Source organism: Triturus cristatus, chromosome 7, assembly GCF_964204655.1.
Source record: "Triturus cristatus chromosome 7, aTriCri1.1, whole genome shotgun sequence".
Classification (NCBI taxonomy): Eukaryota; Metazoa; Chordata; class Amphibia; order Caudata; family Salamandridae; genus Triturus; species Triturus cristatus.
In genome coordinates, this window is record NC_140590.1 from 1,201,482,668 (window position 1) to 1,201,498,128 (window position 15,461).

The 15,461-nt window shown below is 42.2% G+C and overlaps 1 protein-coding gene across 2 annotated transcripts in view; it reads left to right on the forward strand.

Annotated features, from left to right (window-relative positions):
• Positions 1–15,461, forward strand: part of LOC146811598 (integrin alpha-M-like) — a 500,127-nt gene that overhangs the window by 466,102 nt on the left and 18,564 nt on the right. For both annotated transcript variants that reach the window (XM_085618578.1, XM_085618579.1), the window contains one exon: positions 9,393–9,506. In XM_085618578.1, coding sequence (XP_085474704.1) covers positions 9,393–9,506 — 114 coding nt within the window. The remainder of the gene's footprint in view (positions 1–9,392; positions 9,507–15,461) is intronic.

The window sequence follows — 15,461 nt, forward strand, 5'->3', positions numbered from 1 at the left end:
TGAAACCTATGGTTTTTTCAGTGAATTTGTACGGTTTTTTAAATGCTAAGTTACTTTACGCCATTCGTGGCGTGCGTGCCCACTTAACGCAGTTCTTTCCGTGCGCGCACGGTGTGCTTCGCGCACCGTGCGCGCACAGTGAGCACGCGGTGCGCTTCGCGCACCGCGCGCCCACTTTACGCAGTTAGTGCCGTGGATGGGCCATGTACGCTCGATGCGCTTCGCGCACCGTGCGCACGTGGTGGACATATTATGCGCTTCGTTGTGAAAGATAAATATTTATATACAGTTTAAATTAGATGTTATATGCCATGCACAAATGGTGCCCTACGGGCACCATTTGCACACGGCGTGGGGAGATTGTGGATATTTTTTTTTTTTATAAATTTTTTTACCGTACGCGTACGGTAAGCGTAATCGGCGAATTTGCGTAAAAAAATTAAAATGAATTTTTGGCCTTGGGGGTTCTTTGGGGACACATTTAGCAAGCCTAGGTCGTTGGGAGCTGTCTAAACAGTCCCTTTACATGTTTATTCTCTTTGTTTTTCATCCCCCCCTCAGAGTCCGAGAGAGAAAATGGCGGCCGCCGCTTCCTGGTTTTGAGCGATTCGAATGTTTACTAAGATCTAACAGCCAATCAGAATCGCGCTCGCGCACGTCACCGTACGCGTACGGTAAGCGCACCGTAAGCGCACCGTAAGCTGGCTCAGATATATATATTGATTTAAAGGCTATTTTCTCAGAATCTACTGAACAGATTTACACCAAACCTACAAAAGGCACTTCCTTGACCTGTAGACTACCTCTCTGCCAAATTTCAAGGAACTCTGTTCAGCCGTTCGGGCTGTAGCTGTGTCTAAAGGTCCTATGTAAAAATGCATGGGAAAAATGTGTTTTGGGACCCCCCTTTTATCTCACCCCTGCTTGACGAATCCCCCCGAGACTTTCAGGGTAGGAGCGGAGCGCAGCGCCCCACCTATTTTGAAAATTTCGCGAGGATTCGTCGACCGGCGCCAAAGTTATTCAAAATAGAATGTTGCGGTTTTCCTATGGAAACAGGGTCCTAACTATAACTACCTACTGGCGACCGCCAGTAGGTAATGCGTGCATGACACACAAAGCCATCAAACTCAAGACCCCGATGTACCTCATTCAGAAACTGGAGCTCTCATGTGGTTCAAGAGCCTCCAGAAGTGCCAGCACCCTCTTACTCAAACCACAAAAATTCAAGAAAAAAAGACCTATAATCGAACATTTTCAGGTATGGCACCAAGGATCTGAAACTCTCTTCCCCCCCGAAGTCAGGGTGATCCCTTCCATTGTCCTCTTCAAATGAGAAGTTAAAGAGCTCTTGATGAAGAAATTTCTGCCTCCGTCTGCCTTCCCCACTTGACTCCTGGGCCATTCGATGCTGTTTTGTGTCCTAGATGCTAGTCTCTTGAGAATGTTGGACATTCTAAGTCTATGTACTTTTCGATATGTTGATTATTTGTGTTTGCATGTACTCGTCCTAGTGCACAATCTGTAAAACGCTCTGATACCCTCGGTGGTCATGTTCGCGCTATATAAAACTTTCTAAAAATGAATAAATATATATATAATATATATACATTTACTGAAAAAAACACAGGTTTCAAGGATGTTATAGTTAGTTGGACATTTCACTCGTACAAAACCAGAGAAATTTGGCATTATAGCCAGTTCAGCTGACTATAACTCGCGCCCCCGCAATGCACTGCTGATGACGTCACATATTACTTCATTCATGACATGGTCAGTGACATCACTGATGACATCAATAATGACATCTCAAATGACATCACTGATGACATCATCCAGTGACTGTGTGTTTCTGTAAAGTTTAAATATGTTTTATATATATGTAGGCCACGGTGTATTGAAGAATGAGTGGGTGTATAAGTGTCTGAATAGATGATTTAGTAGGTGAGTGACTGACTGCATTGTGAGTGATTAAATGTGTCTTACTGAATGCATGGGTTAGTGACTGATACAGACATTCACACTGTTTAGTTCGTCAAGCGGTTGCATGGGTTGGTGAGTAGCTAAATGAGGGTCTATATGGGTAATTGATTGGTTGTTTGAGTATCTGTATGGGTGCCTGAGTGTCTGTGTTGGTGGGTGGGGGTGTGACTCTGTGCATAGATGTGTGCGTGGGTGATTCACTGGGTGTATGGGTTCAAGAGTGCATCTCTGAAGGGCTGTATGAGTGGGTTAGTGTGTGTATGGGTGTGTTGGTAAGTGAATGGATGTCTCAATGGTACATGTATGAGTAACTGCATATGTGAAAGGCAGTATATGTGAGTGTTGGAGTATAATGACTATATGTAAGAGTGAGTGATTGTGAGAGTGGCTGTATGGCTGAGTGTGTGCTTGTATTAGTTATTGTATAAGAGTGTAAATATATGTTAGTATATGTTTGAATAAATGAGGTGGTGTGTGTATAACTGTGTAGGTGAGTAAATGGGAGTTTCATTGATTCTTTGCATGACTGACTAGGTGTGTGAGTAACTCTATGGATGAGTGGCAGTGTGTGAGTGTCTCTATAGATATGTGAGTGCACATGATAGTACCGTATTGATGGTTGACTGCATGTATGAGTGACTGTATAGGTGAATGAGTGAATGTGTGTGTAGACCTAGGAATTAGTGAGTGGGTATGTACTAACTGGTATTGGTATGTCTATGGTTTCAAAAATGGTAGTCTGTATTTTAGAGTGGATGTATCAAAGGTTATATTAGGGTATGAGGAGGTGCATCAGATTATCACGTGGATGATGTCCTCAGTGATGTCATCAGTGATGTCATTGCGGGGGCACGTGTTATAGTTAGCTGAAATAACTATAACGGATGAGTTTCTCTGGTTTTGTATGAGCGAAATGTCCAACTAACTATAACGTCCCTGAAACCTGTGGTTTTTTCAGTGAATTTTTCAGTGAATTTCTAAGGTTTTTTAAATGGTAATTGCTAACTATAAAATCCCTGAAACCTGTGGTTCGTTCAGTGAATTTATAAGGTTTTTTAAATGCTAATTTCTAACTATAACATCCCTGAAACCTATGATTTTTTCAGTGAATTTCAAAGGTTTTTTAAATGCTAGTTTCTAATTATAATGTCTCTAAAATCTATGTTTTTTCCAGTGAATTTCTAAGGTTTTTAAATGCTAATTTCTAACTATAACGTCCCTATTAAGTCCCCTTGAATTCTGAGGGTCCCTGGGAGCCAACTAGCCCACCAGTAAGTGCCACAGAGCTGCATTGCAGAGAGATGGTCCGAGGCCACGCCCCTTCTAGTGCACTGCTGCTCGGAAGATGATATCCACTTGTGTCCTGAGGTCCTCAGGACACAAGAGGACCTCATCGCCCCACCAGCCGTGCACCAGAAGCTGCATTTGCAGATGCTTTTTTGGCCCTGGGGGTCCTTGTGGGACCCCCTGAGCAGGCCTAGCGGATCAGGGTGTTTCTACCCTGCCTCATTTTCTTCTTTTTTACCCTCTTTTTCACTGTTGTCTTGTGACTCGGTTCTATCGAGTCACAAGATTGTTGCCAACACTTCCTGGTTTGGAGTGTTGGCAGCCAATCAGAGTGAAGCTCGTGACCAAGACCACGGACGTGGTCGAAACACGTCTTTCTCTGCCTTAAGATTAAATACTTTGAAAACCAATCAGTGGGCTCGTGGAGACTTTGTTTCTGGATACTTCTCGCTTTGCAATATATACATATTTATATTAACCAACAAATTGCCCTGAAGCATTTGAGAGTGCACACAACAGCGCTCTAACCTTCCGGCTTTCACTTGCTGCCTGTCTTTCTGCTTCACTTTTCTTTGATGTGCCAACGCGTTTCAAGGTATCACCACCTCTTCCTCTGGGCTGCAAGCAAACAACATCTGAGGCTTGCATGAAACCTGGCCTTATTTTTATGCGTCACCACCCACATTGAGCGTGTCTTTAGCGCAGGTTCTCTTGATGCCTCCTGGCATGTGAAGTCCCAGATGCAAACGTGGTTATTCACTGCTAGTCAGTTCAAATGTTCATTCGTAATTTGAGCAAGTATTTATTACCTGTAGTAGGTTGTGAAGTGTTAGGGCAGGCTAATTTGCATACAGAACACTGTGCCGGTAATTCTGAAGGTTCAGGATTACAGCCTTAACTCGCTGGCGATTGCACTTCTCATCTAGCTGGTGATGGTGCAGCTCCCCACGGCCAGGCTGCTGTGTACAAAGATTAACCAACAAATATATATGAAAGCTCAAAAGTTACCCACCAATTGAAGACGCGCTCTGGCATTTGACTCAAACCATTTAATAAGGTAAAAGCCGGAAAGTCAAGCAGATAAAAGATTTACAGCCATCCTGTCGATTCACGCCTGATTCGTTTAAGTGCTAATACAATTCAGCATAGTGAACACATCCCCCACTTAGAAATGATTGCCCTTCAATGGGTATTCGTATGAGCCTGTGTAGATTTGTGGGACTCTTAGTGCAGTTCACAGTTCTCTGCTGCTGTATACACAGTGCAAGCCCTCTGATGGGCCTCTGCATGACACGAAGAAGCTTCGTTGAATACGAAGCTCCATCGCCCCCTTTGAATGTTCGGATGGTGCGTCTCCCGCGGCTGGGCTTGCCGCGTTGAAATGAAAGCTCCAAAGTTACCCACCAATTGAAGACGCACTCCAGCATCTGAGGGTGTTTCCAATGCTGGTGCACTTAGAGTGACTACTCCACTGGGCCCTTCCTGATATGATGGAGGATTTTTAGTTAAAATGTCCTCCAAAAATTCACCCTCTGATTCACCATAACCTGTCTCGAATAGATGTTTTGTTTTCTCCCTCAACTTGCCTACAGACTGTTCTTCAGCCATTAACACAGGATATAATCCTTCTGAAATCATTGTTTTTATCCATTGCTTTATCCGTCCATTTCATGACTCACGTAAATATCTTGGAAAAAATCCTTTATATCTATCACCTTTGGATTTCTCACGCTCATAAGATTCAGTCTTCCATTCTTCCAAAGCTTCATATTGAGTTAACCTGGGTCTCGGTTCTAAATCATTCATTCTCATTCTCAAATTCTGAAGAATTCTCCCATTAAACGTACCATATTCTGTAAAAGGTAGCACTCCATCACCTTTGGTAAAATTTATCCAATTTTCCAACCATACAGAGGTTAACCTCTCTCCATCATCATAAATGAAGCAGGTGTTTTCAGTGGCGGGATAAGAATTCCCTCTCTAGTCAACATGGGCTTATCTTTCTTAACAAAATTCTTAATTTTCTTCATGAATGACATTTTCCTCTCTTCTCTATACATTTTGGGTAAGGGCCGATATATGAAACTTCCTGTCTGGGTGACTTACTACGACAGTCAAATCAGGATTCCACATACAAATTTCCTCTGTCTAATCCTAGCGCGGCTTCTACCTTTTCAACCAATCAGAATCAGGCTCACGCTCGTGGTTTGACCAATCCAAGCGCGACCTTTTGTGACGTCAGTATCACTCCTTACTACTGACCCCTCCTTTACAATCTGCGTTTGTCACACACACCGCTGTTTCCACCAATCCCGGCACGGCACTCTGTGATTACAGTACAACTCCGGCCACTGACCCTCCCTTCACAAGGTAATACGCAAACTTAATTCTCAATACTTTTCATTAAATTCTTCGTTAGTAACAACATAAAAAGATTTGCTACTCTGCCTGTTCCACTAAGACGAAAGGATAGATTTCGCTTTTATTCTTGGGGACTCAGAATTGCTCCCTTTCCACTGCGAGTAAAACCCCTGTTTACCCTTTATTCAAACTTGGACAAACCTGCTACTCCTTCAGTGTTACCCTTACTAGGAGATATAAGAGCAAAGTTTCACCAGCGAACTCTCTGCTATCAATCACTCTCACTTTTACACAAAATAGTCCCTAATTTAACACTGCCAGCCCTGCGTAGTTTCTCAGTGTTATTCCAACAGGCGAGTAACCTCACTGCAGTGTGGCTTCTATTTACCACCTGCTATTCCTTTCCCAGGAATTTTCCAGGCAACATAAAACGAGACATTAACTCTATTTGTTAACAAATAAAATCAATAATCAATAATTAATACTCATCACCAAACTAGTCAATAATAACCATTCTCTGCTACCAGAAAACTGATCCAGCGGTGCACCAACAACAAATACTCCACTACCAAATATTCATCTGAGCCCATCAAAACATATACACCCAATATCTGGTAAAACTGCTGAAGTTCCAAGTTTTTATATAGTTGATTTATTTTTCAAGATCACTTATTTTTTATCTTAACTAACCTTTCACTGATCAATAAGTTTTTTCCACTTGGTCGATGGACCAAATTTGTTAGAACTAGTTGATGGTGAAGATGCACATAACCTTAATTTACTTTAGTTTTATGCAAAATAAGCACAGACACAAGAAGTTTTAAAAACCTTTATCTAAAATTAAATGCGAGTGAACCATCTCAAATGCACACCACAGGCACCATCAATCAAGGAAGGAAGGTTCAATTAATCAAATACACTCTTAGATTCAATCCAATGACTTTTGCTCAGAAAAGAGAAGATAGAGAGAGCAGTACATCTGAATTATACAAATTCGATATTACCCAAGATGGCAAAAGAGCTGGTAAGGGTCCCCTGGGACAGGACAGGTGACAAAGGCTTCAGGACAGGAATCAGAACAGAATAGTGGAACTCTCTGGAACCAACAAACTTGTCGCACCCCTCTCTGACACTCTCTTCCTCCTCAAGATTCTTCTGCGATCTTCTTTCTAATCAATTTCTTAAGGTAAGAATTTCTGCATTCAGTTCTTCATCTGCATCACTCGTCACTCCGACAGCACCTCTGGCTCACAGCATCACTCCCATATCTAGCTTTCAAAGCATCTTTGCATTCTCAAATTCTCCAACTAACTAACCAAGGGGCATATCAACAACAACCGGCGATAATTATCTCTAAGCGCACTTAGCGCTAGGATAATTATCGCCGGCTAGCGTGAATTTTTATCGCTGAGATAGCGTGCTATTAGCAACGCTTATCTCAATAGCGATAAAAGTCCTCACGCTAACAGGCTAATGTGAGATTATCGCTGGAAACCCAGCGATAATCTCACGTTACCTTGTTGATAGGGACAGGCAAACTTAGCCATGATATCCTCCTTCCATAGGATATCATGGCTAAGTCTGAAAAATACCAGACGTAAAAAAGCAGCGTTAACCGCGGTTAGCGCTGCTTTTTTTGTCTCTAACAGGGTTAGCGACATTCTTGATAATAGGAGAAATGTCGCTTAGCGACATTTCTCCTATTATTTTACTCTGAAACGCCCCCTTTGCATCTCATTAGAGATGCAAGGGGAAGCGTAGAGTAAAAGGGTGCTAACATGCAAATTTGCATGTTAGCACCCTGTTGTTGATAGGGCGCTAGTTTTATCTCTCCTTTTTTGACATTTAAAGCCAAACAAGCAGAGATAAAGCCCTTGTTGATATGCCCCCAAACTACCCCAGTTATACCTTTTGGGATTCATGTACCACCCCCTAAAGTTGCAATATCGTAAAAGTACGAGATCTAATTGGACAGACAAGGGGCGTTAGGTCATCACACCATGTTAGCATAGCACTTTAATCAAGTTGTCCTTTGTTCATAAACCTATACCCTTAATTCATATTCCTTCTTTATTTTCCCATTCGGATTTTATTCATATCTGCAACAAATTATCAACAATGTCCCATATGACTTTAAATGGTTGAACTCTTGACGTTTGGGTTCCCAGGGTTTAGCAGTCTGTGGCCTTGGCTGTGATTCAAACATAGTGTCATCCTTCAGGGTACATCTCGGTTGGACATGCACAGACGACTCTCACTCAGAACACTCGAGTCATGGCAGGAAGGCCCAAATACAAACTAATGAAAAGGTCAAAGAGAGGAAATATTAATTTCATAAATAAATGGTTTCACTATATACCACCCACCTCTACTCTATTTCCCTTAAATTATTAGTATTTTCCCCGCATTAACTTTTAGTAATTAGAGCATTTTCTAGACAATAAAGCAGGTGCCATGCATGTGGTTCTTAAATACGCCATATTAATGAGTTCTGCTCATGCGCAGGAAATTCCCTCGAAGCCGCTAGACATCACATTGTATAGATGCAATTGACGCATGCCCAGTAAAGTTTTCCCTGTTACAGCCGCGTTTAGTCCGCTACCCATATTAATGGTTAGTAAACACATAGGCAAGCTTCTCTACCTTTCATATTTATGAAATGCGTGATGATTAATTACAAGACACAATTAGTATGTTATGCTAATACGTTAAACAAGTGAATTGAGTACAAGCAAGTCTCTTACAAATGAGTCCTTGCTCCATCACTAGGATACCCCTGTGGGTGATACTGTGCTTTACAAATACATATAATATAAATATAATATAATAGAGATGAGGACTTTTACAAGTGGCATCCATTCAAAGGGTATGCTTGTATTTGCTCAATTTTAATCTTCAGCTCTTTTGGCCTTATTACGAGTACCATTGTTTCCCTTTCCCAGCCCCTCAGACATTATTATGAGTAAATACCAGTAAATCAGTACTTATCTGGATAAAAGGCATAGGATCTGTGAATTTGCTATGGAGCTGATAACCACGGAGGGACCAGTAACTCCAATTACAGCCCTATAGTTCCTACTGGGGAACTTGTAATCTTCCTTGTGTTTATTTTCTCTATGTTCTCACATATAGCTCATTTGATAAATCTCTTTATGAGTCTTATGTATCTTTCACTGCAGCTCTCTGTTAGCTGTTTTCGGTGAACTGCAACTTAACAACAACAGTGGAATGTGCAAATAAGACCCCAATGTATAAATCAGATGAGGCAGATAACTGACGCATTCCTGAGGGCCATAACTTTAATTGGCCACAATTGCAACACACACTGCATGTTAGGGTGCCTGAGGGAGAGGAAACAGAGTTATAGGGTGATGAGTAGTGCAAGACAACCGACCATATTCACCAAAGATATCCATCTTGAAAGTACATATATGTGAAGGTAAGTGAATTAAACCAATATTTACCTATATATATATATATATATTTCTTGGTTGTTATTTTGATCCGCGATATTTTGTCCACTACATTTTGGTAGCACAATTTTCTGGAGTCGATATTAATGTGGAATACCTGTAGGGTTACTTTTGTCTTTTATTTTCTACTTGTATGTGCATTTTTATATTTTAATTTTATACTGTCCTCAACATCTCTGGCATAGTCCCCCTATAATAAATAGTTCACTCTCACTTATTTTCAATGTGTCCATAAACATAACCTAATTAATTCTCAATTTATCTTTTCCGTTTCCTCCTGCCATGCAGGATTGCAGTGTCGCCCGCTGCAAACGGATCCAGTGTAATGTCACATTACTGAAGGTAGACCAGAAGCTGGATTTTGTCATAAAAGGAGACGTGTTTTCCAGGTGGATCTCTCAGGTATCACCATTTCTTTCTGTTTTATGCTTCCTGTTTCATCTCGCATATCTAAGAAAGGGAAACACCACCTCATGCAGAGTACCACACTTAGGAAACCAAAGAAGATCAGAGACTTGATAGGAGATGAGACAGACTTGAAGTACGATCTTGGGAAAAGACTGGAGTTGACCTGGCCAATTGATTTTCAAATGTATGTGGGAGCTGAGTTAACTATTTAAATAAGGTGATCATGAGAGTAGTGTAAACGTACCCCATTTAAATCACTGCCTAATCACTTCTGAATCTCCAGACAGACACTATATGCATTATCTTTCTGACCCTTGTCAAGGTTTTGGTCACACCTGGTAGATCCCTGTTGGCCACCTGGGTCAATAGTTGTACCTTTTAGGCTATGGCCTCTCCCTCTGACAACCTCAAATAATACTCGGACAGTAACAAAAGGAGAAATTATGCAAGGATTATGAATTAGGCCTATCAGAGATTCCAACAGTAATGGCAGACAGACGTCCCTTAGTCGCTACCCTTAGCACGCACACTCAAAGCGTAGTATACTTATTATACACTACCTTCGTACACAACATGTCTGGCAAAGTGTCTAGGGTGTAGACTGGTCACAGATTTATGACCAGAATATCGAGGGACAACATATCTAAAGGTCTAGATTTTCTATAACTAACTCCAAATATACGTACCTTAGAGATATATATACATCTTCAAGGTACGTAGATGTGGAGTTAAGAAAAGTAAATCCATACCTCGCTCTGTGCACTTACCTATTCAATATTTTGTCCCTCAAAATTATGGTCACAATATTATGACCTTCAATATTTTGGCTTTTTTGTTCCCTACTGCAATTGTACATTGGGAAAAATGAATCCTGAAAGGAGTCCAAAAGAAATAACCCAAATGTATTATAGCAGGGGTATATAAATGTACCTATATGTATACGTCACTTGGGAACCCACACCACAGTTTGCCCAAAGGTGAAGTGTGATGCTAGATTCATATTCCTGTGCTTAGACTGGAAACAGCCATTCTCAGCACAGTCCACAAGTGTCCATGAGCTGTTCACTGATAATTGGCCAGCTGTACTTTGGAATTCTTCTCACAACGTTAAAAACGTATGAAATGCTGGCATCCTGTCAAGAATGAGAGGGTGTAGTGAGAAATATACACTTAGAGGGCATCATTGACCTACTACAATATGCACTTTACCAAATTAGCACAGTTTGGCTTTATAGGCACAGAAAACCCATCATATGTAAAAGGCAAATGTTGTGTACATCAAAAATAACATCAACTATAGGTCATTGGTTATAGCTAAAGGGCACATGACCCTTCCATTCTATGGCCTCGTTGATGCCACAGTTACAACCACCAATCCTTCTAATACATCAATATATATAGATGAGGCCTCACTAGCAAAGCTATCTTGAAGATTCAATACTGATTAGTGGCATAACACAAAATGATGGGCTTCCCTCTGAATTTGAAGAGAGGCCCCTTAGTCTCCCACATCTCACATGTATTCATTGGCTGTGGGCTGGTTTTGCCACCCCTCAAGGGTTAGAGGGGCACTGGAGGCTTGGTCCTCCCTGTGGCGGCAAGGGCCTGCATTACGCTGGTGATACTGATTGTAGGATAGTGAAATCTTATATGGTGTGGATGAGTACCCTTACCATGCAATATTATCACAATGCCTCACAGATGATCCGTAAATTCAACAACAATAATCCTATGCTCATTCTTGGTAGCATGACAAAGAGCAGTCAGGCATTACTGGAGGAACATGTGTTAAGTATTTTACAGTACCATGAGGGTTCATAAGTAATTGACAAGACTCGAGAAAAATCCAGCATCAATTTATAAAAATAGAGTATATTTTTGTATAAATTTAGACAGCTAAACACATTTCTCAGCATACATATAGCTAAAGTTATGTATTTTGAAAGCATGAGAAAATAAATGCATTTAAAAGTGCAGACATCTAACGATGTGGTCATAGGGAAAATATGCCAGTGAGTGGGGTCCCAGGACCAGGGCCCATCATTCAGTTCAATTTTACCTGGCTAGTGGAGTCTGGGTGTGATGGTTGTCCTGGCTGCCACTGGTCTTTACACAGGAGATGTGCCCAGCTGCTTTTACCAGAGACACGACACCACCAAAAAAGGGGATGTAAATACGCAAGAGTGGCATCATTGCTGATGTTGGTCGCAGGTGTTGTGAAGTGCCCACTTGATTTAGTGTGAAGTTAAGGGGTCAGTTACCCAACTAGTAACCAACAAACCTTGTTAGAGGTAAAAGGAACTAAAAGGAACTTCAACATCTTGTAGTCCATGGGAGTGCGGTAATGGCTTGTAAGTCCGGTGAAAGCCACACCACAACTCCCAGAATGCACTTCACCTTTTACTTTTGGGCGATCCGTTGATAGGCCCGATGGCCAGTGATTCTTTGGTTGCTGAACGCCATTTAACCTGCACTTTGCAAAGGACTGGTCCCACCAATCTAGGAGAGTCTGAGGGTGCTTCTGGTGTCTACAAGAGTCCCTCTGCTAGGGAGTGCCAAGTTTTGGCCAAGGACAAAAGTTTATCACACAGTTTCAAGATGTTTTGCAAGAGGGATCCAGTAGTACTCATTTGCTATACTGGAGGGGCAAAGTATTGTTGTCAGTGAAAACTCTCTTCTTGGTGTCCTTTTTTGAAGTATCTTTATCGGAGCTGAGGTTCTGTTGTCAGGGGTTCCATGCAACCTGGATTTAGGGGAGTTAGGCGTCTGGGAGCTAGTAGGCAATGGGCAGCTAGCCCCTTAATTCTAATCCGCCCCTGAGGTGACCACATCAGGGGGTGAGGGACACCTTTTCTACCCAGAGCCCAGTATTTCTGCCCCCCCTAAAGATGGCAGAATTCAGCTGTAGGTGTACAGATCAGGCCACTCACCCTGAAGGTGCGGCCAGCCTTCCTGAAGGTGTACACCTCCTGCATACCTAATTTCCCTCCTTGCTAGGGTCCAACAGCACCTGAGGCAAGGGGAGGGATGTGGCCAGATGCATATCAAAGTTGGTGAAGCCTTTGGCGCTCACCGCTTTGATGTATCATTTCACTAGCCTATTGGGGGGGGGGGGGCGTCTAACCTTCTTCCTGCCCAAGCCTTTGTTCTGACTCCTGGGAGTGATCACACTGCCTGGCAGGAGGTCAGAAATCTCATCTCGGTAACTCAGGTGGGAAAACCCAAGCCCGCCCGCCAAAGCACATATCAGCTAGGTTAAACAGGGGGTCACCCACTAGGTAGCCACCTCGGTGCATGCAAGTCATCCCTTGACACCAGATTCATGTGAGGGGAGAGAAGGCATGTTTTTTTTACACTAAACTCAACATATATCGATGGTACCATAAAGGAGCTAGCAGCCCAGGTCTTCCTGGGTGCAAGTCCCATGTTATCCTAGGGTGTCCTATTCTATCCTTTATAGTGCACTGTAATGGTAAAGTCACCATAGGGGTATATAGGTTTGCACTTACTTGTCTACAATATAAATATATTGCACCCTACCTCTTGGGCTCAAGAGATCTTATCTAGGGGTGACCGACATATACCTACAACAGTGTTGGGACTTTGTTACACATGGTGAAGACAAAGTTGAAATGGAGCAATGAACACTTTTCCTGCAGTCTGCAATGTCGGGCCTACTGTGATCTGCTTACCTGGGTCACTCAGGGTGGCACAACCAGTGCTGCATGCCTTGAGTACCCCTTTACCACCCATGCCCAGGGGAACCACAGCACCATTTACCAGGGACTTACAAGGGGGGCATGGTCTCAGTCTAATTGATGAATACAGGCCCCAGCTAGGCCCGCAGAGTACAAGGGTTCGCTCTCCTGTAACAAAAACTAGAAGGAAGTTGGCACGGAAACTGCAAAGTACAAAGACAGAGTTTATTAACCCTTAAGGGTGGTCCTACAACCTATACAACACTCTTCAGTATTGCATAGAGTAGCACACAGAACTTGCATACACAGTCCCCTTTTATACACAACAGAGGGGCTCATAAGTGGGTGGATACAACATGAAGCAAAATTCATTACCTTTTATGGTCATTTTCGATACAGAACCAATATGTGGGCGGAGTTAACACACTCCTTAAGCCCGCGAAACATGGTCAAGCAAGGACTAACTGATAACAGATGTGGTCAAGTCTGGGCATGCGCCAGACGGACAAAGGAGCTATTTATAGACTGTTACTAGGCAGATTAAAGAGCAACTGACACGAAGATAGGACTCTTCTCGTGCTGAGCACGTGGAGACACGACAATACAAAATGGAGTCCAAACATTAGTCAACATAAGGAGAGAAACTTGGTCCACCTAAGGGGAATTCATGTCTCCAGTGAATGCTTAATCACATCGCTGTTTCAATTTTCAAAATATTGGGGATGCCAATTACACATCTTACTATTAGGGCACGAGCACTAGTACTGAAGCCTGGTTGGCAGGCTTCGGTGCACTGTCAGATTTGAAAAACAGCATCTAGTAGTCCAAATGGGGGCAAAAAGTAGGCGGACATCTGCAAAAAGTCATGTTTTGTTACACAGATGTATGTGTGTGTTGGTATTTGTACAGCATGAACCTAGCTGAGATCACCTGATACCTTCTTTGAAGTGCTACACTACATTGGCTTGTTTCTCCCATGCACTGATGCTCTTGTGCTTCAGTAGTCCTGCAAAAAGTGACAACATTTTGCCAGGGGGTAGCCAAAAAAAAAATACTTTCCACTTTGTAGCTTCTCTCAAAAGACCCTCATCATGCAAGTGACACAAGCAAGACTTGGGCAACCCAGCTCCATTCATCCTTCCTTTGTTCTCTCCATCTATTAATTCATACTTCCTTTGTGGATTGCTACTGCTCTATTCTTGCCGAGTTCCAACACCGAACTGTCACACCAGATCAGATTTGAGGGACACAGTCAGACAGTGTGGATTTGCATTCACTGTTCTGAAGGACTGTGGACTGCTGCATCATCAGTGTGTCTCATTTCATATCACCAATGCTCCAACACCTTTCTACCATCTGTCCTCCTCCAGTGCTGAAGATCGACCCTACGGCCTGTTTGCACCTCATGACTAGAACATTACAATTTCAAATTGTGTTCAAGCAGCACAATGCCTTTTGGCGAACGTTTGTGCTGCATTACTAAATAAACAGAACAACATGACACTTCTTCAAGCATTGAGCTGGAAAATCTCAGCCACTTGCTAAAGTGGGGGTTTAGAACTAAAAAATAGCCATTGTGGTTTACCAAAGTTATGCAGCTGTGTGCAAAAGTATATCAACCAATATAGTTATAGTCTAGCTGTGGCATATATTTCACTTGTATTTATACTGTGGTTACAACAGCTTGATACTGTGGTGAGCACTCCCATAGTCAGTCAGTCAAATATACTTTATTTCATCAAAGCCTTTACCATCAATACAATTTCACATCGTATATTTATACAAGGTATTACAAAAAGTAAAAAATGTTGTTTTAAAAAGAGAAAAATGACATTAATTGTAAAGTTGATAAAACCAGCACTTGACAGTCACAATTTTAACTAATAAGGAACATCATCATTTGGTAACTAGTCTTCTTTTCTTCCCAAAAACTTTGCAGTTCCACTAACATGCAGTGTAGAAGGATCCATTCTTAGTATCCTCCAGGCAGAGCAGTGAGTGACACAAAGTTCCCATTAGTCTACACACAGGTGCCAGCAAAAGCTGAGTGAATCTGGGCATTGTCCCGACATGCAAGCAGCACATGTGGCACAGTCTCCTCCTGATCAACACAACAGGGTCAATTACCAGTATCAGAGGCTGCTCACTTTGCAGTAAAAGACTTTAATGGGAGTGTACCTACTCTAAATTGATGATATAGCTTCCTATTTATCTGGACCATGATTAGGTCCCAGTACTTCTCTAACCCGTG